The following is a 25,018-nucleotide window of genomic DNA, read 5'->3' on the forward strand; positions in this document are numbered from 1 at the left end:
AATTATGGTTTGAATTGTGTATTTTTTATTAAATTTAATGTGGTGTCACATCATGAGGAAAAGACAATGTCCTCTGAAAATACTCACTTGCAAGCATATAGCAATGGCACTTTAGACTTAGATACTGCTTCATGGTGCTTTACAGCCCTCTCTAAGCAATTTACAGAGTCAGCATATTGCGCCCAACAATTTTCTCATTTTACTAATTATTGATTCAAATGGGATGGAATGGAAGCACATCAGAAATTAAGGGAATGTCACTAATAAGTAGAGAATAGCAACTCATTTACACTTCTGAAGATGAACAAAAGTGTAGAATTTTGTTTCTGAACATACAGTATAGGAAAGTAACGTTTGGAGCACTGTAACACAATTAGTAAAACATTTTTATTCATTACAGTTGCTGTTTTTCTGTCTTACCTCTTTGGGAGTTTTATGGGCCGCACAAAGAAAAATCCATTGTTCAGTTGCTGTCATCTGTGTGCATGTGTCTGGGTGGCATTCACTCTATTAAAATAGTTACACAATAAATATTTGTTGAGCCTACATGAAAAATACATTTTGTGCAAGTAACATTCTTCTTATCTGACCATTATATATAATTAAAAACCAAAATGCTAGGAGTCTTCTGTTTTAACTCCCATTTTTTTGGACTGTAAGACACACTGGTTTATAAGACACATTAGGATTTCGAAGAAGTAAGTAAGAAAAAAAAGGGTCTTTTTCCTCCCTGGTTTCCAGGAGCACTCTGCAGACCTCCCAAAACCTCTCTGTACCCTGTTTTTCACCCATTTTTGCAAAAAAATGGGGCACACAGAAAGTTTGGGAGGCCTGCAATACTTTTGGGCGAAGGCAAGAACGCCCCCATTTTTGCAAAAACCATACCATTTTTCACCTGTTTTTGAAAAAAATTGGGCACTCAGAAAGTTCGGGAGAGCTGCAGAGTGGTTCTGGGGGCTGAGGGAAGGCAAAAATGTCCCCTTTTTTTGCCCACTTTTTGCAAAAATTGAGATGTTTTTGCCCTCCCCCAGCAGCATTCTGCAGGCCTCCCGAACCCCCTGTGCACCCCGTTTTTGCAAAAATCAGGCCCCTCCTCTTTTCTTTTCTTTTTTTTGCAAAAAAATGGGATGAGGTGCTGGGGCTTCAGGAGAGCAAAAATGGCTGTATTCAGTGTACAGTGATCCCCCGCTCGTTGCGAGGGTTCCGTTCCAGGAACCCCCGCAACGAGCGGGTTTTCGCGAAGTAGCGCTGCGGAAGTACAAACACCATCTGCGCATGTGCAGATGGTATTTTTACTTCCGCAGCGCTAGCGAGGAGCCGAAGATTGAGGACTCAGCTCGGAAGCTGCACAGGTGTTTTAAAAGGTCTCCGCCGGCATGGGGGGCTTCTTAGCACCCCCCCAAACCCGAGTTGGGGGTTCGGGAGGTGGTAGGAAGCCCCCCATGCCGGCGGAGACCTTTTAAAACACCCGTGCAGCTTCCGAGCTGAGTCCTCAAGCCAAGCGCAGAAGTTAGCCTTGAATCCCTTTGAATCCCGACGCTTCTGCTGGATACGGGCGATGGGGGGGCGAGCTGCCACAGCCCCTGGCTTCCGCGCTGCTCGTCCCACCCACCGCCCGTATCCAGCAGAACCTGCTGGATTCAAAGTGCTGCTGGGAGCCGCAGGCGAAAGGAGCTCGGGCATCGGAGCGCGGCGCCAGGCATTGTTCTCCGGACCCCGCCCGCTCAGCCCCGCGGCGGCCCTTTCCCTCTCCAGGCTGCGGGCGGGGTCCGGAGAACAATGCCCGAGCTCCTTTCGCCTGCGGCTCCCAGCCCACAGCCTGTCTCCTGCTGCCCGGTTTAGCCAGGACACGAGCGGCGAAATGACTTGGAGGAATGTGAAGCTGAAACCATTCCTCCAAGTCATTTCGCCGCTCGTGTCCTGGCTAAACCGGGCAGCAGGAGACAGGCTTTGAGTTTTGGCTGCGGGGGGAGAAGTAGGACTTTCCTAACTCCCTCGCCCCGCAGCCAAAACTCAAAGCCTGTCTCCAACGCGCGCTACGATCTTCCGGGCGAGCCAGGCTCAGCGGATCAAGGCAGCCGCTTGGGCCGAGAGGAGCCGGCCTTGATCCGCTGAGCCTGGCTGGCCCGGAAGATCGTAGCGCGCGTTGGCTGCACCGGCGGCGAAATCGCTCGCCGCTGCAGCCAACGCGCGCTACGATCTTCCGGGCCAGCCAGGCTCAGTGACGGAAGGCAGCCGCTTGGGCCGAGAGGAGCCGGCCTTGATCCGCTGAGCCTGGCTGGCCCGGAAGATCGTAGCGCGCGTTGGCGGATCAAGGCCGGCTCCTCTCGGCCCAAGCGGCTGCCTTCCGTCACCTGATTGCTCTTCGCCGGCGGGATGCAAAGTGCTGGGGTGGGGGAGTGTCCTGACAGCCCCCCCACCCCAATGCTTCACCTCCTGCCGGGCAAGAGCGCTCGGGTGGCAGCTTCTTCTAGATACGGGCAATGGGCGGGACAGAGAAGCGGGGAGAATCAGGAGGCTCCTTTGGCAGCTGGGGGCTGCCCTGCTTTGTTGTTTTGGCTGCAGCGGGTGACAGGCAGCCTCCAGCCGCCAAAGGAACCTCCTGATTCTCCCCGCTTCTCTGTCCCGCCCATCGCCCGTATCTAGAAGTTGCCACCCGAGCGCTCTTGCCCGGCGGGAGGCGAAGCATATGGGTGGGGGGGCTGTCAGGACACCCTCCCACCCCAGCACTTTGCATCCCGCCGGCAAAGAGCAATAAGGCAGCAGCTTCTGCCGGACACGGGCAATGGGCGGGACAGAGAAGCGGGAAGAATCAGGAGGTTCCTTTGGCGGCTGGAGGCTGCCTGGCACCCGCTGCAGCCAAAACAACAAAGCCAGGCAGCCCCCAGCTGCCAAAGGAGCCTCCTGATTCTCCCCGCTTCTCTGTCCCGCCCATTGCCCATGTCCGGCAGAAGCTGCCTCCCGTGCCGATGTTCCCCGCCAAGCCCAGTTCGGCTTCCCTGGCTGCTTGGCCGGAGGGGGGGGGGGGCTCGGCCAAAAGGGGCTGGAGACGCAGCGATTTGCCTCCCGCCCCTCGCCCCTGTGCCACCGGCACGTCATCTTCCCTCCCAGACAAAAAGGCCGGCCTTTGGGGATGAAGGGGTGTGTTCAGCTCTGCGTCTCCAGCTCCTTTCGGCCGAGCCCCCCCCCCCCCCCCCCGGCCAAGCAGCCAGGGAATCCAAGCCAGGCTTGGCAGGGAACATCGGCACGGGAGGCAGGAGACGATCGGGCGACCGGAGCAGCAGCCAGGGAAGCCGAGCCGCGTATGGCGGTGACGGCGGCCGTCTCCTGCCTCCCGCGCCGATGTTCCCCGCCACGCCCGGCTCGGCTTTCCTGGCTGCTTGGCCGGGAGCTGGATGCTGGTGGTGGCGGAGGAAGGCGAATGCGGCTTGGAAGCTGGGAGGGGGGCAGAATATGGGAGGAGAGAGGCTTGCAATAGAGGGTGGAGGAAGCGGCCATGGGAGGGCGAGCTGCCTCAGGGAGGAGGATCGGGCGGGACCAGGTGGGGGCTGGAATTTCTCCGCCAGGGCGAAGGGCGGGCGAGCGGGTGCTGGGGAGGGCTTCTCGCCCTCCCGACAGCAAGAGGGGGGAGCGAACGGCGTGGGCAGGCGAAGGGCGGGCGAGCGGCAGCGAGGAGTTTGCGTGGGCGGTGGGGAAACTCCTCGCTGACGCCAGCAAGAGGGGGAAGACCCAGGGAAGCCGCTGCCATCTACGCATGCGTGCGCGTAGATGGTATTTTGACTTCCGGGTTGAAAAATCGCGAATTACCCTGTTCGCAATGGTCGGGGACGCAATAACCGGGGGATCACTGTATAGACAAACCAACATATGTTGCTTCTTTTGGTGGTGGTGGTGGGGGAGAGTATGTTTTACACTCCGAAAAATACAGTACTTTTTTAATAGACACTTAACTGCCTAAAGAAAAATGAAAAAAAGTTACCTGAAGTTTAACTGCAAGACCATTTAGTTCCAGACAGAATTGCCTAAAATGTTTAGAGGAAAAAAGTTAGATCCTCACCGTTTTTTTCTTTCATTTGATGTAATTACAAGCCTAGGAAATACCACAGACATTGTAAAATGCTGCTAATTGTTACCTTTGGAAAGAAGCATAAAAAATAACCTAAGTGTTACTTATATCCCAGTCAAAAGTTTAATATTTAAGATTTTCTAAGATTCTAATAAAAACAATGTTGATTGCTGATAGAGGGCAATACTACTTACATGGCCTCTAGAAAACATAGGTTATCCATCAGTTTGGGGAAAGGTTCAGTGAGCATATTTCACTTGGGCTGACTGAGGATCATTGTGGGGGGGGAGGCCAGGATGGGGTTTTTTTTGGGGGGGAGGGAATCTCTTGTAAATATACATCCCACTCAAATCCCATACCCACATGATTAAAAGAATAACACTAAGTAAACAAATAAGGCACTTCAAAAGGATGTATCTTTGCACTTCGACTTAACATATATCTCTTTTCTGAACATCTCATCACTAGAGTCTCAGACGTAATTAACAATTTTCTTAATGAGAAAGTATAGCTATTTTCAGTCCTTTTTTTAAACTTGGATTGCAAATGGTGCAAATGAACACTATTTCTTAAGAACAAACATTTTCCAAAAGAAAAATTTACATTAAATGTTACAGTTACCTTAAATGTTCATATTTCCAAACACCTTCATCCTGCCCTTCTGGAGGTTCAAGAATTTTATCAATATTTGAACAGTCTGCCCTTATATTTTGTTGGATATACTAAAGAGGGAAATGTTTAGAAATAGATGTATTATGAATCACAACTTTAATAATAACATATTGTACATGTGTGAAGCTAGCAAAATGTATATTGAGCACTTCCCAACTAAACTTTTTCCTGTTCTGCTAATCCCTGTTCTCATGTTTTGTTTCTATGTTCCAACACAGAAAACTTACTAAATGTACAATTTACTTTGACTAAAAACTATCAGTCCTGTAGCTGAACATATTAACTACAGTGCAAAAAATAAAACAACAGGCAGCTCAGTAAAGATGCAACATTTATGTGTTTTTAGTGTAAAAATGATGTAATAAACACTCAACAGCAAAGCAGGTAAAACTATATCATTAATGCAATCTAGTCCATTATAAATCCATAGTTGTCAAAAAGTAAATGAGTACCAAGATAAAGCTAAATGCTGAGTACCTGTTGAACTGCCAATGTACTATCCATCTCTTCAAATGATTCATCAGGCCAATTATAAAAATCCTTAAAAAAAAACAAAAAAAAACAAAAAGATTGATGCACAACAAAATCAAATCTTAAAAATACTCAACTTCATAACAGCACTTGGTTTGCCTTTTAAAAGAACAGACACAATTGACTTCTGGTCTGCATAATTTCATGATTTTTGTTACCTATTCTTACTGAATTTTATTCTAGTACCAGAAATATCTAGCAGTACTATGTACTATAAATACTTTTATGAAACAAAACCTCTTTAGAATGACATCCCCAACCCTGCCATCTTTTTTATGTATTTCTAAGTAGTTATAGTTTATTAGATTTGTATGCCGCCCCTCTCCGAAGACTCCGTACAATACAAAGTTAAACTTGGGGTCTAAATATGATAAATGCTGCAATAAACTATACCTGAATCAGTACAATGTATGAGTTAGAAAATTATAATACTGCAGTCCTACAAGTTTAACACTACAAGGATGCAGAATCTTACATCTTATAATTATTATTAAAGCAGTTAAGCTACTAGACTCCATATAGCATTAATGAAATTTTAAGGGAGGTGTTGAGAAATAATAAAAAGGCCCAGACCTCTTTGTCTATTACTAAAGTGTATTTAGGAGTTTTGCAACTTTTTAAAAAGTAGCTTACTTTTACTATACTAGTATAAGTAATTCAAACTATAAAGGTATCCATTCCTTTCTCTTCCTATTTTTCCCACAACAGCCTTGTGAATTGAGTTGGGCTGAAAGACAGTGCACAACTGGCCTAAAGTCACTCAACTGGCTTTCATGCCTAAGGTGGGACTAGAACTCAGTCTCCTTGTTTCTAGGTTAGCACCTACATCAAACTGGTTGTCAATTTACCAACTCTCAGTTGTACATCTATGCACGTTTAAGCTAAGGTAAATAACCATTAAACTCATATACTGTAGTATTTTATATTTATATTTATATAATTAAATGTAATACAAAGATAGGAATAATAGCAAATTCATTTTTTCTATAACACCCATGTAAGACTGTGTAAGAAGCCACTGCTATTCTTATGGACAGAAAGTTGGGGTTTTTTAAATTCCATATGGACATTTTAGCTGTGTTTGTGTTAAAATTTAAATGCTTCTGAAACAAAATTTAATAACAATAGGGCTTAATTGTAATCGCTGTATTGGTTAATCTAAACAATTCACTGCACAGTATTTTGGAATGCATTAGAGACATTTTCAAGAAAACATTGCTGTTTTACAATTAAAATTATATATGAATATATTTCACATACATTATATGCACTCTAATAATCCATGGCACTTTATATAAGTTTTACCAGATTTCCCCAAGCTTTTTCGCGAGGATAACCTAACAATCTTGGTTAACAAAACTTATAAATCCGCAAATTTCATAGAAACAGCCAAGAAAAACCAAATCAATAACAACAACAACAACAACAACAACAGAGTTGGAAAGGACCTGGGAAGTCTTCTAGTCCAACCCCCTGCTTAGGCAGGAAACCCTACACCAGTGATTTTCAACCTTTTTTGAGCCACAGCACATTTTTTACATTTACAAAATTCTGGGGCACACCACCAATCAAAATGACACAAAATGACACTCTAACACAGTACATATTATACATATAGTTAATAATATAGCAGCTTCAACTACTCGCCGCAGCCACACAATGACAAGTGCACGGCAGCCCAAGCGGGGATCTTCCTTCCCTGTGGATGAGAGGCGGCCTGCTATTGGTTCATCGCTAGTAGTCGGGATGAATCTTAGAAGATGATTGGTCAGTGAGCATTCCCTGTGCCTCTACAGGTATTTTATATTTATTTCAAAGAAAAAAGGCCTAGGTATCACTAAGTATTAATTTTTTTAAAATTCTAAGTGCTTCAAAAATACTATTTCAACTAAAAAATAGAATGTAATCAAAGACTAATCATTGTAGAGCAAGGATGTCAAACTGGATTTCATTGAGGGTCACATCAGGGTTGGGTTTGACTGGGGGGTGCAGGGCAGCAGCTCAACATCACTAGTGTCGGGGGCACCTTTGGCGGCCCAAATGCTCTGTCAGCAAAAATGGGTTCCCAAGCTCCATTTGAAGCTGTGATGGCCTCCTGCAACCTTCTGCCAGGGAAAATCGAGCATGAGAGAGTTGCACGCAGCCCACCCAAGCTGTTTTTGCTGGCAGAGGCATTGCAGGTTGGTCTTTTGCTGTTTCCAGAGCAGCCTGTTGGCCAGATCTAAGCACCTTATGGGCGGGATACAGCCCCTGGTCCTTGAGTTTGACATCCCTGCCATAGAAATTTGTGAAAATGTTAATTTTATTTTACATATTAATGTGCCAATAGAATAGATTGAAAACCATTTTGTTGAATCTAGTTATTAATATAAAATAACCTCCCATTATTTCTGTCTACCAAATAAGGCATTTTACTATATAGAGCGCTTCCAAGAACAGAACTACAGTAATCTCAGTAGCTTTCATAGCAGAAAAACCTGTTCAATAGTAAAAGAGGAGCATGAGTGACATACACATTCTATTCATTTTAAACTAGTCTCAAGAAAGCAAGATAGCACCAGATGTATAGAACTGTATAGAACAAGCAACTACAGCTAGTCCTCAGCTTATGACCATAATTGAGTCTAACATTTCTATTACTAAGCAACAGTTGTTATGTGAATTTCACCCTATTTAACAATATTTCTTGCTTGCCACAATTGTTAAGTTATTAAAACAGCCATTAAGTGAATCTGGCACACGGGGTTTGTTTGTCAGAAGATTGTTTGTCAGAAGATTGACCCCTGGGCACTGCAACTGTCATAAACTTTGGTCAGTAAACGAACTAAACGAATTCTGTAGAGGTGGTATAGGACTACCTGTACACAATTAACATACAAATGTTCTATCATAAGTGAACATCTGGCTTAGGCCATTCAGAGGGAGTTTGGCATTTCTAATTCTAGGCAGCAAAGTCAGTTTCTGAGAACTACAGTTCCAAATGTCAATCAAGTTCATTACATCTGCCACAAACAAGCTGCCACTTTGGAAGAAAGTAGGAGAGTAGCAAGGGAAAAAGCAAGTCAACCTACAGACTGCACCTAAAACCTCTTTCAGTTTTCAATAAAAATTCTAAAACAGAAATTTGAAGGACCCCTTGCTGAAAAAGGGAAAATCAAACAATTCATAACAATAGCCTTTCAGAGTCCGTTTTGAAGTGAGCGGCATATAAATGGAATAAATAAATAAACAATAATAATAGTCTATGACAGCATTGTATTATTTATTGGAGAAAGGGTTCTGGGATAAAAATAAGCCCTCTCCCAAACAGGACAATCCCCAAAAGCACTCATTCTGAACAGGAAAGGACAAATGATTTCCAGTACCGCCCATTTCTTCTGTGGGAAGACAAGAAGCTCAGAAGCACCTTGGCACCCTGTTATTTACCCGCCCTGCAAACATTCCTCTACACCCAGTCCCACTTTGTGAGGTCCACTTCCCTCTTTTCCCTACTTTACAGTCAAGGCTCCGGCCTTTTCCTCCCTCCTCAAATACCCCTTTTCCCTGCATAACCCCCACCCGTGTTCTACTCTCCTCCACTTCTTCGGGGACGGGGGAGGGGCGAAACCCGGCACAGTGACCTTGCTTCCGAGGCTTTTCTCCTCACGTTTTTCAACCCTCTGAAAGAGGCCATAGTCTTAATTTCGAATTCCAGAGTGAAATCGCTTTTTTGGCGGTTGATGGAGGGAGGGAGGGAGAAAGCACTATAAATAAACACCCGAATCCTGGCCCTCTTGTTCGTTACAGCGCCATTCCCCCCCCCCCCAGGGCTTCGGGCCCAGTGAGTACAGTTTCTAAGCCCGGAGAGAGACAGAGGGTTGTCAGTCCCGTCCCTCCCACACATACACACCTGAGGGGAGGCCGCATTGCCTAACCTTGTCTCGCCCCGCCTTCCGTTCCCACACCGGGCCCTGCTTAGCCCTGAAGGGGAGGTCCCCCTTTTTTGCCCTTTCTAGCTCCCAGCGGCGCCCCCCACACCTGCCCTCCTGGTCCAAAAGCAAGCGGAAAGGTCGTCTTCCCGGGAGTGGGGGGGGCAGCAAGTAGGCCTCCGCCACCAGCAGCTGCTTCCCCCCACCCACCACCATCCCCCGGCAATACCCGGCCCGTCTCTTCGCCGCAGCAGGGGTCCCCCACGCGTTCCGAGGCCTTGCGGGAGAACGACGGGTGCTTACCTGGGCCTTGGTGCCCGGCCTGTTCCGCCTTAGCACAGCCGTCCCCTCCGCCATGACCATAGTGACAGCGAGCGGCGCCAGGACCCGGATGCGGTGGCGGCAGCGGCAGCTACCCAACAGGCGGGGAGGGGAAGAGAAGGAAAAAAAAAAAGAGGCGGAAGACGCGCGACGACGACGAGGCCGACTTCCCCCGAGGGGCGGGGAAGGAGTAAGAGGGGCAGGAGAGCCCGCGGGGATTCGGAGAACCACGTAAGTCTCGACGTCACGAGAGGCGGGGCTAAGGAGGGAAGTTGGTGTGGGAATGATAGAGCGGAGAAAACAGCGCCTCCCAACTCGGGAGGAGACAAAGAGGAGGCGAACACGTGATGCATACGACACCGAAAGGGGCGGGGAAAGCTGAACTGAAAGGCGGGGAGGAAGCAGGGAAGTGGCGCACGCCGTTGACAGTTTGTCGGGGCGGGGGCAGTTTGAGGGTTTCCCGAAAAGAGGGCGGGGCGTTTCCTGTGGAAGAGCTGTTGGGAGGCTCGTCTGACGCCTCCGGATGCGTCTGTCGTTATAATACGCGTATGACTCCTTGAAACTGAGGAAATTCATTCGCCTCGGGGAAGGGGAGGTCACTGATGCTGTCCTCACAACTCTGCAGACGGCCTATTTATCGGTCGGAGATGGGGAGCGCTGAGCCCTCTCGGGGCCCGTGTTTTGAACGGAGAAGTGACCAAGTGCGCGAATAGACGTCCATTTACTGTTACTTCTGTATGACGATGGCGAAATCTCGAAGAACGAGATTTTACAGCTCTTGGGAAGCCTCACGGGGAAAGTTAGGTGAAGTGCTCTGGGACAGCTGTTTCTACAGGAGGGGCTCGCGAAGGAAGCCTGGCTACGGATTCCTTGTCAACTTTTAAGACTTGTGGACTTCAACTCCCAGAATTCCTCAGCTAGTTTTGCTCAGCAAACCTGGCTGAGGAATTCTTGGAGTTGGAGTCCGCAAGTCTTCAAGTTGCCAAGTTAAAGATTTCTGCTGTACATCGGCATCCCTTCAGGGGCTGATGGGCCATTTGCGAGCCACAGGCAAATCTGGAGGGGGAAAACCTCACTCTCCACCCAGCGGTTTGTCCAGTGTGGGCCTTGATTGAAAAGATGGACTGGGAGGAGAAGTGATCTTGTCAATATAGAGCAGCTCTCGAAGGGCATCTTCTCCCTCTCACAAGAGATCCTCCTGGTTAGTTGACAGACAGCTTCTCCTAATCCTGCTGAGTGTTGCCTCCAATTTTATTTATTAAATGGATATGCCTGCCTATCTCACTGTTTTGGAGATGCGGCAGCCAATTAATGAATGGTGGGGGTATTGCTCAAGCAAGATATTTGCAATTTCAAGTATAGTATGTCACAAAAGTGAATACATCCCCTCACATTTTATAAATATTTAAGTACATCTTTTCAGATGACAACACTGAAGAAATGACACTTGGCTACAATGTAAATTAATGAGAATACAGCTTGTATAACTGTAAATGTGCTGTCCCCTCAAAATAATGCAACATTAAGGTCTAAACTGCTGGCAACAAGAGTACATCCTTAAGTGATAATGTCCAAGTGGAGCACAGAGTGTCAATATTTTGTTGTGGCCACCATTATTTTCCATCACTGCCTCTTGGGCTTAGAGTTCATCAGAGCTTCACAAGTTGACACTAGAGTCCTCTTCCACTACTCCATGATGATATCATGAAGCTGGTGGATGTTAGATACCTTGTGCACTTCCACCTTCCGTTTCAGGATGCCCCACAGATGCTCAGTAGGGTTAGGTCTGGAGACATACATGGCCAGTCCATCACCTCAGCTTCTTTAGCAAGGCAGTGGTCATTTTGAGCAAAAAATATATTTTTTTCTGCATACAAACTTCTTCAATACATTTAAAAATATTTTCATATTATAATAAAAACACTATCAAGTTAGTACATTATTTATAATTGATCTCCCCCCCAAAAGTAATTAGTTTCAAATTTATTACTTTTGGTGTCAATCCAACCCCCCAACCTTGACCTCTAATTTTGTCATCTAGATATCTAATTTTTGTCTAATTGAATTCAAGCTTAATTTCTTTTAAACCTTATTAAAATAATTTCCTTCTCCTTTAATGCTTCAGATATCACATAGTGCCTATTCCTCTTATGTATTCTCCAAAACTCTTATAAGAAAACTACAAATAATAAAAGAGAAATTATAGTTTTAAAAAGGGAAAGAAAATAACAAAGAAAAAAAAGGAAAAGCCAAATAAAGAAAAAGAAAATCAAACTATTATTATATAACAATATAAAAATTAACCAAACCATTATTTTAAATCTTCAATTAATAATCATCTTAATATTATATAATATTATAATCTAATTGCATCATTTCATAGTTAATGCATATTTAATAATCATCCCTCCTCAAAACACCATCTTTGCCAATCCTCAGGGCTTTTATTTTTTATCATTTTAAACCCATATATTTTTTCCTTGCCTCCCTTTTTACCAAAATATAGAATCTTTTTCATTTCCATTCTGACTTCTTTCTTTTTTCCAGAGTGTATACACACTCTTGAACTATTTCCAAAAACAGGTGAGGACTGAGGTTTTTTTCTCTCTTATTCTTTCCAAAAACAGGTGTGGGCTGGGGGGTTTTCCTCTCTTATTCTTTGGGTGCTTTTTATCATATGCTTTAAATCAAGAGTCACTTCCCTCTCTGTTTTGTTTCTCTCTCTTTCCTTTCATTCTCTGCCTCAATCATTTTCTCATTTCTCTTTTTTTCTCCCCTTTTTTCTCCCATTTCTCTCTCTCCCTTCCTCTCCTCTCTCTCTCTCTCTTGCTTTCTTTCTCTCTCTTGCTTTCTTTCTCTTTCTCTCTCTCTCTTGCCTTTTCTCTTTCTCTCTCTTTCTCTCTTTCTTTCTCTCTCTCTCCCCCTGTCTTGCTCTCTCTCTCTCTCTGTGTCTTGCTCTCGCTTTCTCTCTCTTACTTGCTTTTTCTCTCACTCGCTTTCTCTCTCTCTCTTGCTTTCTTTCTCTTTCTCTCTCTCTTCCTCTCCCCTCTTGCGGCACACCTGACCATGTTCCGGGGCACACTGGTTGAAAAGCACTGCTTTAATCAGTTCCTTTTGGAAATACAGTACTTGGGAAAATATCTCGGGATACTTTTCTATTTCCATTTTTCTGTTGCTCATTCAATTCCAGCTGTTGAGAGCTCTTTTCTTCTTCAATTTCACTGCAGTCTTGCTGTGAACATTCAGTATAGAAAAAGGTGTTTTCATTTCTGATTTCTTCTTTCCATTCCTGGATCTCTCTCACTCGGTGAAGCAGTGGAAGTGATGTGCCACTGCCTGGAGGCTGTTAGGATATGGATGGGTGCTAAAAAACTCAAACTTAACCCTGACAAGACAGAGTAGCTGTAGGTTTTGCCTCCCAAGGACAATCCCATCTGTCCATCCATTACCCTAGGGGGGAATTATTGACCTCCTCAGAAAGAGTCCGCAACTTTGGTGTCCTCCTCGACCCACAGCTGATGTTAGAACACCAATTTTCAGCTGTGGCGAGGGGGGCATTTGCCCAGGTTTGCCTGGTACACTAGTTGCGGCCCTGTTTGGACAGGGAGTCTCTGCTCACAGTCCCTCATGCCCTTATAACCTCGAGGTTCGACTACTGCAATGCTCTCTATATGGGGCTACCTCTGAAGAGTGCTTGAAAACTTCAAATCGTGTAGAAGGCAGCTGCGCGAGCGGTCATGGGTCTTCCCAGATACACCCATGTTTCTCCAACACTCTGCAGACTGCATTGGTTGCTGATTGGTTTCCGGACACAATTCAAAGTGTGGGTGATGACCTATAAAGCCCTACATGGCATCGGACCAGATTACTTACGGGACTGCCTTCTGCCGCATGAATCCAGGTGACCGGTTAGGTCCCAGAGAGTTGGCCTTCTCCAGGTCCCATCGGCCAGACAACGTTGTCTGGCGGGGCCCAGGGGAAGAGCCTTCTCTGTGATAGCCCCGGCCCTCTGGAATCAGCTCCCTCCAGAGATTCGCACTGCCCCCATCCTCCTTGCCCTTTGCAAGGGTCTCAAGAATCATTTATGTCACTAGGCATGGGGCAATTAGATGAAGCCCCTTCACTTGTTTATGAGATGTAATGTGTGGTTGTGAATGAGTTGGCTGACTGATTTTAGTATATATGGGATTTTAGTAGTAATTTTTAATTAATTAGATTTTTTGTCGTGTTGTTTTTTGTATTCTGTGAACCGCTCTGAGTCTTCGAAGAAGGGCAGTATACAAATCTAATAAATAATAGTAAATAATGATAAAAGTATATCTTTAAACAAATCTCTTATGTCTTCCATGTTTTGCAAAGTTAATGTATCAAAAGTTTTATTCAAATAGCCAATTAAACTTTTTATTTATTTATTTATTACTTAGATTTGTATGCCGCCCCTCTCCGAAGACTCGGGGTGGCTCACAACGCGTGGAACAAATCATAAATAATCTGACAAATTTAAAATATTTAAAGATTTTAAAAAAGACCCCATATACTAACAGACATACACACAAGCATACCATATATAAATTAAACATGCCCAGGGGGAGATGTTTCAGTTCCCCCATGCCTGACGGCAAAGGTGGGTTTTAAGGAGTTTACGGAAGGCAGGAAGAGTAGGGGCAGTTCTAATCTCCGGGGGGAGTTGGTTCCAGAGGGCCGGTGCCGCCACAGAGAAGGCTCTTCCCCTGGGGCCCGCCAACCGACATTGTTTAGTTGACGGGACCCGGAGAAGGCCCACTCTGTGGGACCTAATCGGTTGCTGGGATTCGTGCGGCAGGAGGCGGTCTCGGAGATATTCTGGTCCAATGCCATGAAGGGCTTTAAAGCTCATAACCAACACTTTGAATTGTGACCGGAAACTGATCGGCAGCCAATGCAGACTGCGGAGTGATGGTGAAACATGGGCATACCTAGGTAACCCCATGACTGCTCTCGCAGCTGCATTCGGCACGATCTGAAATTTCTGAACACTTTTCAAAGGTAGCCCCATGTAGAGAGCATTACAGTAGTCGAACCTCGAGGTGATGAGGGCATGAGTGACTGTGAGTAATGAGTCCCGGTCCAGATAGGGCCGCAACTGGTGCACCAGGCGAACCTGGGCAAACGCCCCCCTCGCCACAGCTGAGAGATGTTTTTCTAATGTGAGCTGTGGATCGAGGGGGACGCCCAAGTTGTGAACCCTCTCTGAGGGGGTCAATAATTCCCCCCCCAGGGTGATGGACGGACAGATGGGATTGTCCTTGGGAGGCAAAACCCACAGCCACTCCGTCTTATCCGGGTTGAGCTTGAGTCTGTTGACACCCATCTAGGCCCCAACAGCCTCCAGGCACTGGCACATCACTTCCGCCACTTCGTTGACTGGGCATGGGATGGAGATGTAAAACTGGGTATCATCTGCATATTGATGATACCTCACCCCATGTCCTTGGATGATCTCGCCCAGCGGTTTCATGTAGATGTTGAATAGCAGGGGGGAGAGGACCGACCCCTGAGGCACCCCACAAGGGAGAAACCTAGGAGTCGACCTCTGACCCCCCACTAACACCGACTGCGACCGGCCAGAGAGGTAGGAGGAGAACCACTGAAGAACAGTGCCTCCCACCCCCAACCCCTCCAGCCGGTGCAGAAGGATACCATGGTCGATGGTATCGAAAGCCGCTGAGAGGTCAAGGAGCACCAGGACAGAGGATAAACCCCTGTCCCGGGCCCGCCAGAGATCATCCATCAACGCGACCAAAGCGGTTTCTGTGCTGTAACCGGGCCTGAAACCCGACTGCTGGGGACCTAGATAATCGGCTTCTTCCAAGGACCGCTGGAGCTGGAGTGCCACCACCTTCTCAACAACCTTCCCCATAAAGGGAAGGTTGGAGACTGGATGATAGTTATTAAGCACAGCTGGGTCCAGGGAGGGCTTCTTGAGGAGGGGGCGCACGAGCGCTTCTTTATAGAGTGATGGAAAAACTCCCCTCCCCAAGGAAGCGTTGGTAATCTCCTGGGCCCAGCTCCGTGTCACCTCCCTGCTGGCCGAAACCAACCAGGAGGGACACGGATCCAGTAAACAGGTGGCGGAACTCACAGCTCCAATGGCCTTGTCCACTTCATCAGGTGTCACCAGATCAAACTCTTCCCAGACAGGTGGACAAGTACGTGCCCCAGTCACCTCGACTGACTCGTTGTCGGTCGACTCTGTTTTGCAATGGAGTCGAGGTCGGCCCGGATCTGAGCGACTTTATCAGCGAAAAACGTGTTAAAATCCTCGGCACTACTCTGCAAGGGCTCCCCAACTCCCCCCTGGTTAAGAAGGGAGCGGGTCACCCTAAACAGAGCGGCCGGGCGGGATTCCGCTGATGCAATCAAGGCGGCATGGTACGTGCATCTTGCCGCCTTGAGCGCCACTTTGTAAGTCTTAATAAAAGCTCTTACAAGTGTTCGATCGGATTCAGACCTACTCTTCCTCCATCGCTTCTCTAGACGTCTCTTTTGGCGTTTCAACTCCCGGAGCTCCTCGTTGAACCATGGGGCTCTACGGGGTCTAATGCCACGGAGAGGTCGCAAAGGCGCAATCCGGTCAAGAGCCTCCGCCGCAGCCCTGTTCCAGGCCTCCGCGAGAGACTCCGCCGAACTGTGGACGAGTGCCTCTGGAATAACCCCAAGCGCCGTCTGAAAGCCCTCTGGGTCCATCAGGCGTCTGGGTTGGAACATCTTCATTGGTTCCGCCTCCCTGCGGGGGAGGATTGGAGCCAGGAAGTCAAGCCGTAGTAGAAAATGGTCTGACCATGACAAAGGCAACACTTCTAAGCCCCTTAGTCTCAGACCATTACTCAATTTTACTTTATAACACCCAGAAGCCAAAATTTTCCAAAACAGATTATATCCTTTCCTTCTCACCCTTTCCAAGTTCAAATAAAGTTCAAGCCCAAGATGTTATTTTTCTATTTATTTTTCAGTTCCTCTTTATCACTTATAAAAGGAAAACAATCTGCCCAGTCTCATTGCATCAAGGACAAATTCAGTGAACAAGTCCAACCAAATATTGCCTCAACTTCACCAGCAGATGTCATCAGTGTGCAATCACAGTTACTTTCAATTCTTCAATTCTGGCTTCTATAATCACTTTGAAATTTAAATTATGCTAATTCTGAAAATCCAGTCTTGTGTTCCCAACTTCCACAAATAAGAACAATTTGTAAAGTTCTTGGGTTTTAACATAAATTTTAAAGTTCATTTAAATGTCGAATAATATGTCCAAAAATAGTGCAGCCGCAGTCATTTCCGTTTCCGCCCAACTTCTGAAACAAAGAGATTTTTAAAAATCTGAATCAAGGTCCCCTCTGGCAGAATTGCTCACCCTTTCCAACAGGCTTTTATTCTTCTCACCCTCCAGGACAAAAGCTTATGTTTCTTCTCCTTCCAGATGACTCCCAACGCTTCGAATCCTATCTTCCCAACACATAGTCGCCGCGGCTATGCTGACCAAGGTCGTTTTACCCATGGCCGGTCGAGGTCACAACTCTGTCTGTCATGGGGCGTGCCAGCCCCCAAAACGACAGGAGACAAAGACCCCTTTTTCACACACACCCCTCCAGGGAGGTTCCGGGCCGATCTGACAGGAATTGGCACCTCCAAACAGCAGGGATTTGTCATCCCCCTACGAGCGTGAAGGAGAAGCCCTCTCGATGCGGTGCTGACCACGCCCCTGTCAAAGGCAGTGGTCATTTTGTTAGGTGTGTTTGGGATTGTCATGTTGGAATACTGCCCTGAGGCCCAGTCTCTGAAGGGAAGGGATCATGCTCTGCTTCAGTATACGTTGGCATTCATGGTTCCCTTAATGAACTATAGCTTCCCAATGCTGGCAGGACTCATGCAGCCCCAGGCTATCATATTCCCACCACCATGCTTGACTGTAGGCAAGACATACTTGTCCTTGTACTCCTCACCTGGTTGCTGCCACACACGTTTGACACTTCTGAACCAAGTAAGTTTATCTTTATCTCATCGGACCACAGGACATGGTTTCAGAAATCCACGAGCTTAGCCTGCTTGTCTGCAGCCAACCATTTGCAGGCTTGCTTGTGCATCATCTTTATAAGAGACTTCCTTCTGGGACGATAGTCCTGCAGTCCAATTTGATGCAGCGTCCAGTGTATGGTCTGAGGACTGACAGGCTGACCCTTCAACCTCTGCAGCAATGCTGGCAGCAGTCAAAAATCTATTTCCCAAAGCCAACTTTTGTATGTAATGATGCTGAGCACGGGCACTCAGCTTCTTCGGTCGACAATGGCGAGGCCTCTTCTGAGTGAAACCTGTCCTGTTAAATTGCTGTATGGACTTGCCCACCATGCTGCAGTTCAGTTTTAGTCTTGGCAATCTTATAACCTAAGCCAATGATGGGGAACCTTTTTTGGTTCACATGTCACTAAGGGAGAGTTGTGCAGGGTGTGTGTGTCATACGCACGTGTGCCCATACCCATAATTCCATACAGGGGATCCCCACACATGTTCATGTGCCCCCGCTCTTGGATCATGATGGCACACCCATTTTTCGCTCTCCCCATGCTTCAAATGACAAAAACCACCACCACCCAGGAGGCAGAAAGTGGCCCGTTTTGCTAACTTCCGGTTAAAACGGAAGGCCCATTTTTTGCTCTCCCCAAGCTCCAGAGCCTTTCTAGGAGACTGGGGAGGGTGAAAACAGCCTTTCCCACCACTCCAGAGGCTGGAAACATTCCATTTGCCGACTTCCAGTTGGCCTAGAAGTTCCGTTATTTTGCTCTCCCCAGGCTTCAGAGCCTTTCTAGGAGCCCTCCACAGTCCAGAAATGGCCCTTTCTGAAGCCTGGGGAGAACAAAAAACAGAAGTTGGCAAATGGAACGTTTCTGGCCTTTGGAGGACCTCCGGGAGTTGGAGGGAGGCCATTTTCGCCCATCCCAGGCTCATAGAAAGATTCTGGAGCTTGTGAAGAGCAAAAAACAGTCCTTCCCCATGCCTTTTGGAGGCTAGAAACAACCTGCCTCTGGACTGCAAGTGGGCCCAGAAGCCCTGAAAATCAGCTGCCTGGTACACACACATGTACGCTGGACCTGAGCTCCATGTGTCCACATGTCCATGCATGCCATAGATTCGCCATCATAGCCCAGGCCATCTTTATGTAGAGCAACAATTTTTTCAGATCCTGATCCTGCGTTCATTGCCGTGAGGTGCCATGTTCAACTTCCAGTGAGCAGTATATAAGAATGAGAGGGATAATACCAAATTTAACACACCTGCTCCCCCTTCACACCCAAGACCTTGTACCACTGACTCACATGACACCAAGGAGGAAAAACAGCTACTTGGGCCCCATTTGACAATTATCACTTAGGGGTGTACTCCCTTTTGTTGCCAGCAGTTTAGACCTTGATGGTTCTGTGTCATAATAAATGTAATAAATAAATGTAACACATGCTAAAACAGCACCATAATGAACACATTAGAAATGTTTTCACTATACAGATACGTTTTATTTCAAGGTCACAATATCATTTGAGAAATGTTGCATTTATATGGAACAAAAGCATTTGAGCACTTTTTGTAGAATGACAACTTCTCAGTCAAGTTATTTTCCAAGAATATCACCATCTCTAAATATGAAATAGTCCTGAAAATAGAGAATATAAATTAGCATTTACCAAAAAAAAAAAGTTACTAGTTCAGAAGTCAATGCCCAGTTGTTCCAGCAGAGATGGATTTACGAGCACATGGTGAGATTAGTGCTCTGCAAATAGTGAGGCAAGGACATGTCCTTTACATTGTTATTTCTTTGAACACTGGGGAGAAGAGATAATTGAAACTAAATTCCCGTAAGATAGCCTTCATCTGGACTGAAGTATTCTAATTTAAAGTAAACTAAATTACAAATCCTATCTGCATTCTTACTGCATACAAGAGTCTCCATTAATAGCCAGGTTAGTTCCAAGCCTGAATTGGATTCATTTTTACCACTACGCTACATATACTGTATAACCAAAGCCAGTATTATATCCAGCAATCTCATGCTATTATGTAAAGTTATGTTCTCTAGGGATTATCTTACAACCCAGCATACTATTACCTGCATGCACCAGTTTTAAGATACTTGCAGTTTTATAAGACACTCGTGAACAAAACTAATGAAGTGGTATATGGATGTGAAAGCAAGGGTAATTTACAAGGATAAAAAAATATGAAAACTAAATAATACTAAAATATACATAAATTTAGATTGTATGTCTTTTAATTTGTTTAGTGCTTTTTTTCAGTTTTGCTTTCTTCTGCCTTTTGCATAAAAGGTTCTTTCTGTGAAGAATGAGAGTGAGGGTGGTGTGGTGCAAAGAGTTGCAGGGACTGGGTTGAGGGAGCAGGTTCAAAGGTTGTGAGGACATTTGAGAGGCGGGAATTGAAGCAAAGATGTCTTAGGTTGCAATAGGTCTCCCCCTCCTGGGGCCCTATGTTCCACTTAGTGATTTATGCTGTTTAATGATTAGATTAGATTAGATTTATTGGATTTATATGCCGCCCCTCTCCGCAAACTCGGGGCGGCTCACAACAACAATAAAACAGTACATAATAACAAATCCAATGCCCACCAATCTAATTACAGTTTAAAATTAATAAATTTATAAAACAATCCCAATGTATATAAAAACAGACACACAGTCAATCAATTAATGGCAGGACAGGGTCATGCCCCCAACCGGAATTAGTAAAAGATCCAGCGCCAGCCTCAAGTGTATTCCTTATTGAAATGTTTGAGTCCCCTCCCCTCTTAACAGCTGCCGAAATTGCTATTGAGACAGCGAAAGACCCATGATTATCTCAGGTTAAACAATGGATTTTAAAAGGTTGGCCAATAGAGAAACAAAGCGATTTATTACAATTGTATAAAAACAGACAAGTAGAACTGAGTGTTTTAAGAGATTGTGTATTGTGGGGGGACCGTGTGGTAATTCCTCAAACACTTCAAAAAAGAGCTTTGAAAATTTGCACCAAGGCCACCCATGGTGAAAATGAAAAGCTTGGCTAGAAGTCACTTATGGTGGCCAGGCTTAGACAAGGACATTGAGTCACCCGCTACCCATGCCAGCAAATATGTCCTGATCCGCCGAAAACCAAGCCAGCTGAGTGGGAGACACTGAGGGACCCGTGGTCCAGAATACACATCGACTTCGCATATTTCTCCAAAGATCTCCCTGCTTTCTTCAGGGACACTAAATTTTCTGTTGCATTTTTCTTGTTACTTCATCCACTGATTCCACCAAATGCATCAGCAGGATTTGGTATTTACTTTTCTACCAAAATTGAAAAATTGATAAAGCACTGAGCTGCATTAATTCAGCTAATCAGTTTGCTTTGCTTTTCCCTCATGAGGTCACACCTCATAATTCTTCTGACAAAGAAGAAGTAAATGAAACCTATGGGTGGGCTGAATGAAAGGTATTCACCTGGGTTTTTATCTCTGTGTGGGTGCTTTACTTAGTTACTGAGGATTGGTTGGTTAAGTTTTTAATTTTATTGAGATAGTTTAGGTTTGTTCTATTTTACAAAATTTATTTTTTTACTTATTCATCTATTTACTTCATATTATATATATTTATTTATATTTATATATATTTGTTTAATATATTAAATAGTAGTTTAGCGTAGTTAAGGTTTACTTTATTTCCATCATGGCTCTTTTCCTCTATTATGTAGGAAAAGCCATATTTGAGGTAAGAGATCTTCGGTTTTATTTGTTTGCTTGTTAGCTTGCGTGCCTGACTCTAGGATTTAGAATTCAAAAAGGTAATATGACAGATAACATGACATAAATAATTTCATGATAGACATTAAAATTTGATAATAAAATAAAATAGGAATCAAAGGGATCTAGGAATAAGTAAAATTACAGTAATACCTCATCTTACGAACTTAATTGGTTCCGGGAGGAGCCAATAATGCGTGCAAGCCCATTAGGAAAATCCAAAACATTAAGGCTTTAAAAATTAAAAGCTGCCTGCAGACGAAGCTGAGGCAAAGGAGTGAGGGGAGTGACAGCGAGAGATGGCAAGAGGTGGCAGTCCCAACGAAGCAAGGTGAAAAGAGCCTCTCTTGAGCTCCATGGGTCTTTCAATCCTGTTTTTGCCCACCCCGTTCTGCTCATTTTCCCCACACCTTTCTCCTCTCTTGATCTCCATGGGTCCCTCCCGTTTTTGCTCACCCCGTCCTGATCATTTTCCCCACACCTTTCTCCTCTCTTGATCTCCATGGGTCCCTCCCGTTTTTGCTCACCCCGTCCTGATCATTTTCCCCACACCTTTCTCCTCTCTTGATTTCCATGGGTCCCTCCCGTTTTTGCTCACCCCGTCCTGATCATTTTCCCCACACCTTTCTCCTCTCTTGATCTCCATGGGCCCCTCCCGTTTTTGCTCACCCTGTCCTGATCATTTTCCCCACACCTTTCTCCTCTCTTGATCTCCATGGGCCCCTCCCGTTTTTGCTCACCCTGTCCTGATCATTTTCCCCACACCTTTCTCCTCTCTTGATCTCCATGGGCCCCTCCCGTTTTTGCTCACCCTGTCCTGATCATTTTCCCCACACCTTTCTCCTCTCTTGATCTCCATGGGCCCCTCCCGTTTTTGCTCACCCTGTCCTGATCATTTTCCCCACACCTTTCTCCTCTCTTGATCTCCATGGGTCCCTCCCGTTTTTGCTCACCCCGTCCTGATCATTTTCCCCACACCTTTCTCCTCTCTTGATTTCCATGGGTCCCTCCCGTTTTTGCTCACCCCGTCCTGATCATTTTCCCCACACCTTTCTCCTCTCTTGATTTCCATGGGTCCCTCCCGTTTTTGCTCACCCCGTCCTGATCATTTTCCCCACACCTTTCTCCTCTCTTGATTTCCATGGGTCCCTCCCGTTTTTGCTCACCCCGTCCTGATCATTTTCCCCACACCTTTCTCCTCTCTTGATTTCCATGGGTCCCTCCCGTTTTTGCTCACCCTGTCCTGATCATTTTCCCCACACCTTTCTCCTCTCTTGATTTCCATGGGTCCCTCCCGTTTTTGCCCATAGTCCTGCTCATTTTCCCCATACCTTTCTCCTCCCTTGAGCTCCATGCGTCTTTTCTTCCTGTTTTTGTCCCGTTTTTTCCGATCCTGGGAGGGGAGCCTCTGGGGATCCCAGGATCGCAAAAACTGGCGCTTGGCTTGCAATGAAAGTCTGGAGGCGGGGCATCCCAGCGGCAGCGGCAGGTTCGTAAGGTGAAAAAAGTTCGTAAGAGGCAAAAAAATTCCAAACCCTGGGTTCATATCTCGAAAACTTCATATGACGAGGGGTTCATATCATGAGGTACCACTGTATTTTAGGATAAATATTTTAAAAAAATATTTGCATCACCTTTTTCTGAGGTTCTTGGTGAGTTGTGTTAATATTTTTAATTTAAACACATCCACAGAACAGCCTTCCAGAACGTACATGTACCAAAGTCTTCTATGATAATCTGACCAGAACCATGTGAGAGGAAAGACGGATAGAAGCTGGCACTGACTGGCTGATTTAATAGTATTTTTGTACCAGTGACTTATATGAATTCTTGACAATTTACAAACAGCTGCCCCAAATCCATACAATTAGTAGTCAGGAGGCCCAGAGTCACCTTACAATAAACTAGAGATAGGAGGATCCAAGCCTCTATGTTGTCATCAACACTATCTCGGAGGCACTGTGAATTCTTCATACAACAAGGTTTGTATTGGAAGAAAAGGGCCATTATAACATCATTGAAACAGCAGAGCAACTAAAGGCAACTTCAGCTTTCCCCACAGCTGGCTAGAGGCAAACTTCAGGTGATGCCATGAGGTGTTTTGCTTAACAGTGGCTAGTGAGGACAGCTCTCTGGGTCTTGTAGTTTTTTCTTTAATAGCAATAGAGTATAGAGCACAGGTCTGCAACCTTAAATGCTCAGAGAGCCATTTGGATCCATTTCCCACAGAAAATAAAAGTTGTGACACATATTTTGAGCAACAGGGAACCACAGCAGAGGGCTGAGAGAGCCACCTATGGCTCCAGAGCTGCGGGTTGCTGACCCCTAATCTAGACACAGTATCACACTTAGTAAATTCACGTCCTCTGTTCAAAGGTGTTCAAGATGTCTTATTTTGCCAGGTGTTACTGTGAAAATATAGAGACCACCAAAAAAACCAGATGGAGCACATCCATGAAATAACAGTGAAGTATCAGGAGCTGGCCAAAAAGAATGCCAGAATAACAGCTGTAAGTCATTCAATTCCCTTACAATCCTGTCATAAGCTTCTCTTTTGGTCTGCTTGTATCTATTCTATAACTGATGTACGCTTTTCATTTCTGTATCTTAGTTGCAAGAAGAAATAGTACGTGCTGTGGAGGAAAACAACCAAATGAAAAGAAACATCCAACAAATAAGAATTTTTTTAAATTTTTTTTATTTAAATCATAAATTGGGAGATGACGTTTGTGTCATCATAAGAACATAAGAAGAGCCGTGCTGAATCAGGCCAAAGCCCATCGAGTCCAGCATTCTGTGTCACACAGTGCACACACACCCCAATTGCACATGGGGATCTTGAGCAGAAAGAGCAGGCAAGAACCCTCCCTTTCCCTTGACCCCCAACAAATGGTACTCAAGGGAATCCTGCCTCCCTGAACCAACAGAGGTGGCACAGGGACATCCGTTTCAATAACCACCGATACATTTGGCATCCATGAATCTGTCTAATCCTGCTTTGAAGCTATCAAGGCTGACAGTTGTCATGACCCCTTCTGGAAGTGAATTCCATAAACCAACGACCCTCTGGGTGACCTTAGCTGCAGTGGTCGCTTTTGCAAGGACCTTAAAGATATGTGTCTGCTTTTACTAAGAAAATATGAACGCTGATTTGCATTATGAAAACACCTGTAAACACCTGAATTACAATATCAGGGCTTCAATTTTAAGTGACTTGTATATTTCTGGGTCCTTCCCCCTCAGGGAGAAAAGGTAGTCTCAGGAAGAAGAGAGAATAGGAAAGTTATTTGTTTCAATTACCTTTGTGGAAGAAGAGAATGCAGAATCTGCCTTTAATCAGAAGCCTTGTAATAAAACTATCTTTATGTTCAAGCCATGTTATTCCTTGTGAATGAAAGATATGTTAATTACTTATTTAGATCCCTTAATAAGACTGAACTATCTGAGGGACTCCTGTCATTTCTATCCATCTGGTACATTCGGGCAGAATACCCGTGCTTCAGCTTCCCTCAAACATTGTCATCTTGTGGGATCAAGGATGCCTTCCCTGTTGCTATCATTGTACTTTGCAATAGGATCCCACTAGTGATATGAATGCCAATTCTTCTGGTGTTCCAGAAGATCCTTAAGATGTGGCTCCATCCCAGGCCCTAAATGGAGCTGGTTATTTCTGAAGCTCCTGTGGCATCATGTTTTTATTATGATAGCTTTTAATCT

The 25,018-nt window shown here is 45.4% G+C and overlaps 1 protein-coding gene and 1 long non-coding RNA gene across 3 annotated transcripts in view; one reads left to right on the top strand and one right to left on the bottom strand.

The window, feature by feature from the left end:
* The window catches only part of LOC139156471 (MOB-like protein phocein), a 37,303-nt gene that overhangs the window by 5,375 nt on the left and 6,910 nt on the right, over positions 1 to 25,018 (bottom strand). The window contains exons 1-5 of one of the 2 annotated variants that reach the window (XM_070732110.1): positions 9,481 to 9,747; positions 5,216 to 5,278; positions 4,688 to 4,788; positions 3,980 to 4,022; positions 421 to 507 (exon numbers count right to left, since the gene is read on the bottom strand). In XM_070732110.1, coding sequence (XP_070588211.1) covers positions 421 to 507; positions 3,980 to 4,022; positions 4,688 to 4,788; positions 5,216 to 5,278; positions 9,481 to 9,540 — 354 coding nt within the window. In that variant the 5' untranslated portion in view covers positions 9,541 to 9,747. Of the gene's footprint in view, positions 1 to 420; positions 508 to 3,979; positions 4,023 to 4,687; positions 4,789 to 5,215; positions 5,279 to 9,480; positions 9,748 to 25,018 lie in introns of those variants that run through there. The other variant, XM_070732112.1, reaches the window with a different exon arrangement.
* Positions 9,207 to 24,677, top strand: LOC139156472 (uncharacterized). The gene is made up of 3 exons (XR_011557321.1): positions 9,207 to 9,729; positions 23,704 to 23,811; positions 23,913 to 24,677. It is a non-coding gene; the product is annotated as an uncharacterized lncRNA (long non-coding RNA).

This window comes from Erythrolamprus reginae, chromosome 1, assembly GCF_031021105.1.
Source record: "Erythrolamprus reginae isolate rEryReg1 chromosome 1, rEryReg1.hap1, whole genome shotgun sequence".
Classification (NCBI taxonomy): domain Eukaryota; kingdom Metazoa; phylum Chordata; class Lepidosauria; order Squamata; family Dipsadidae; genus Erythrolamprus; species Erythrolamprus reginae.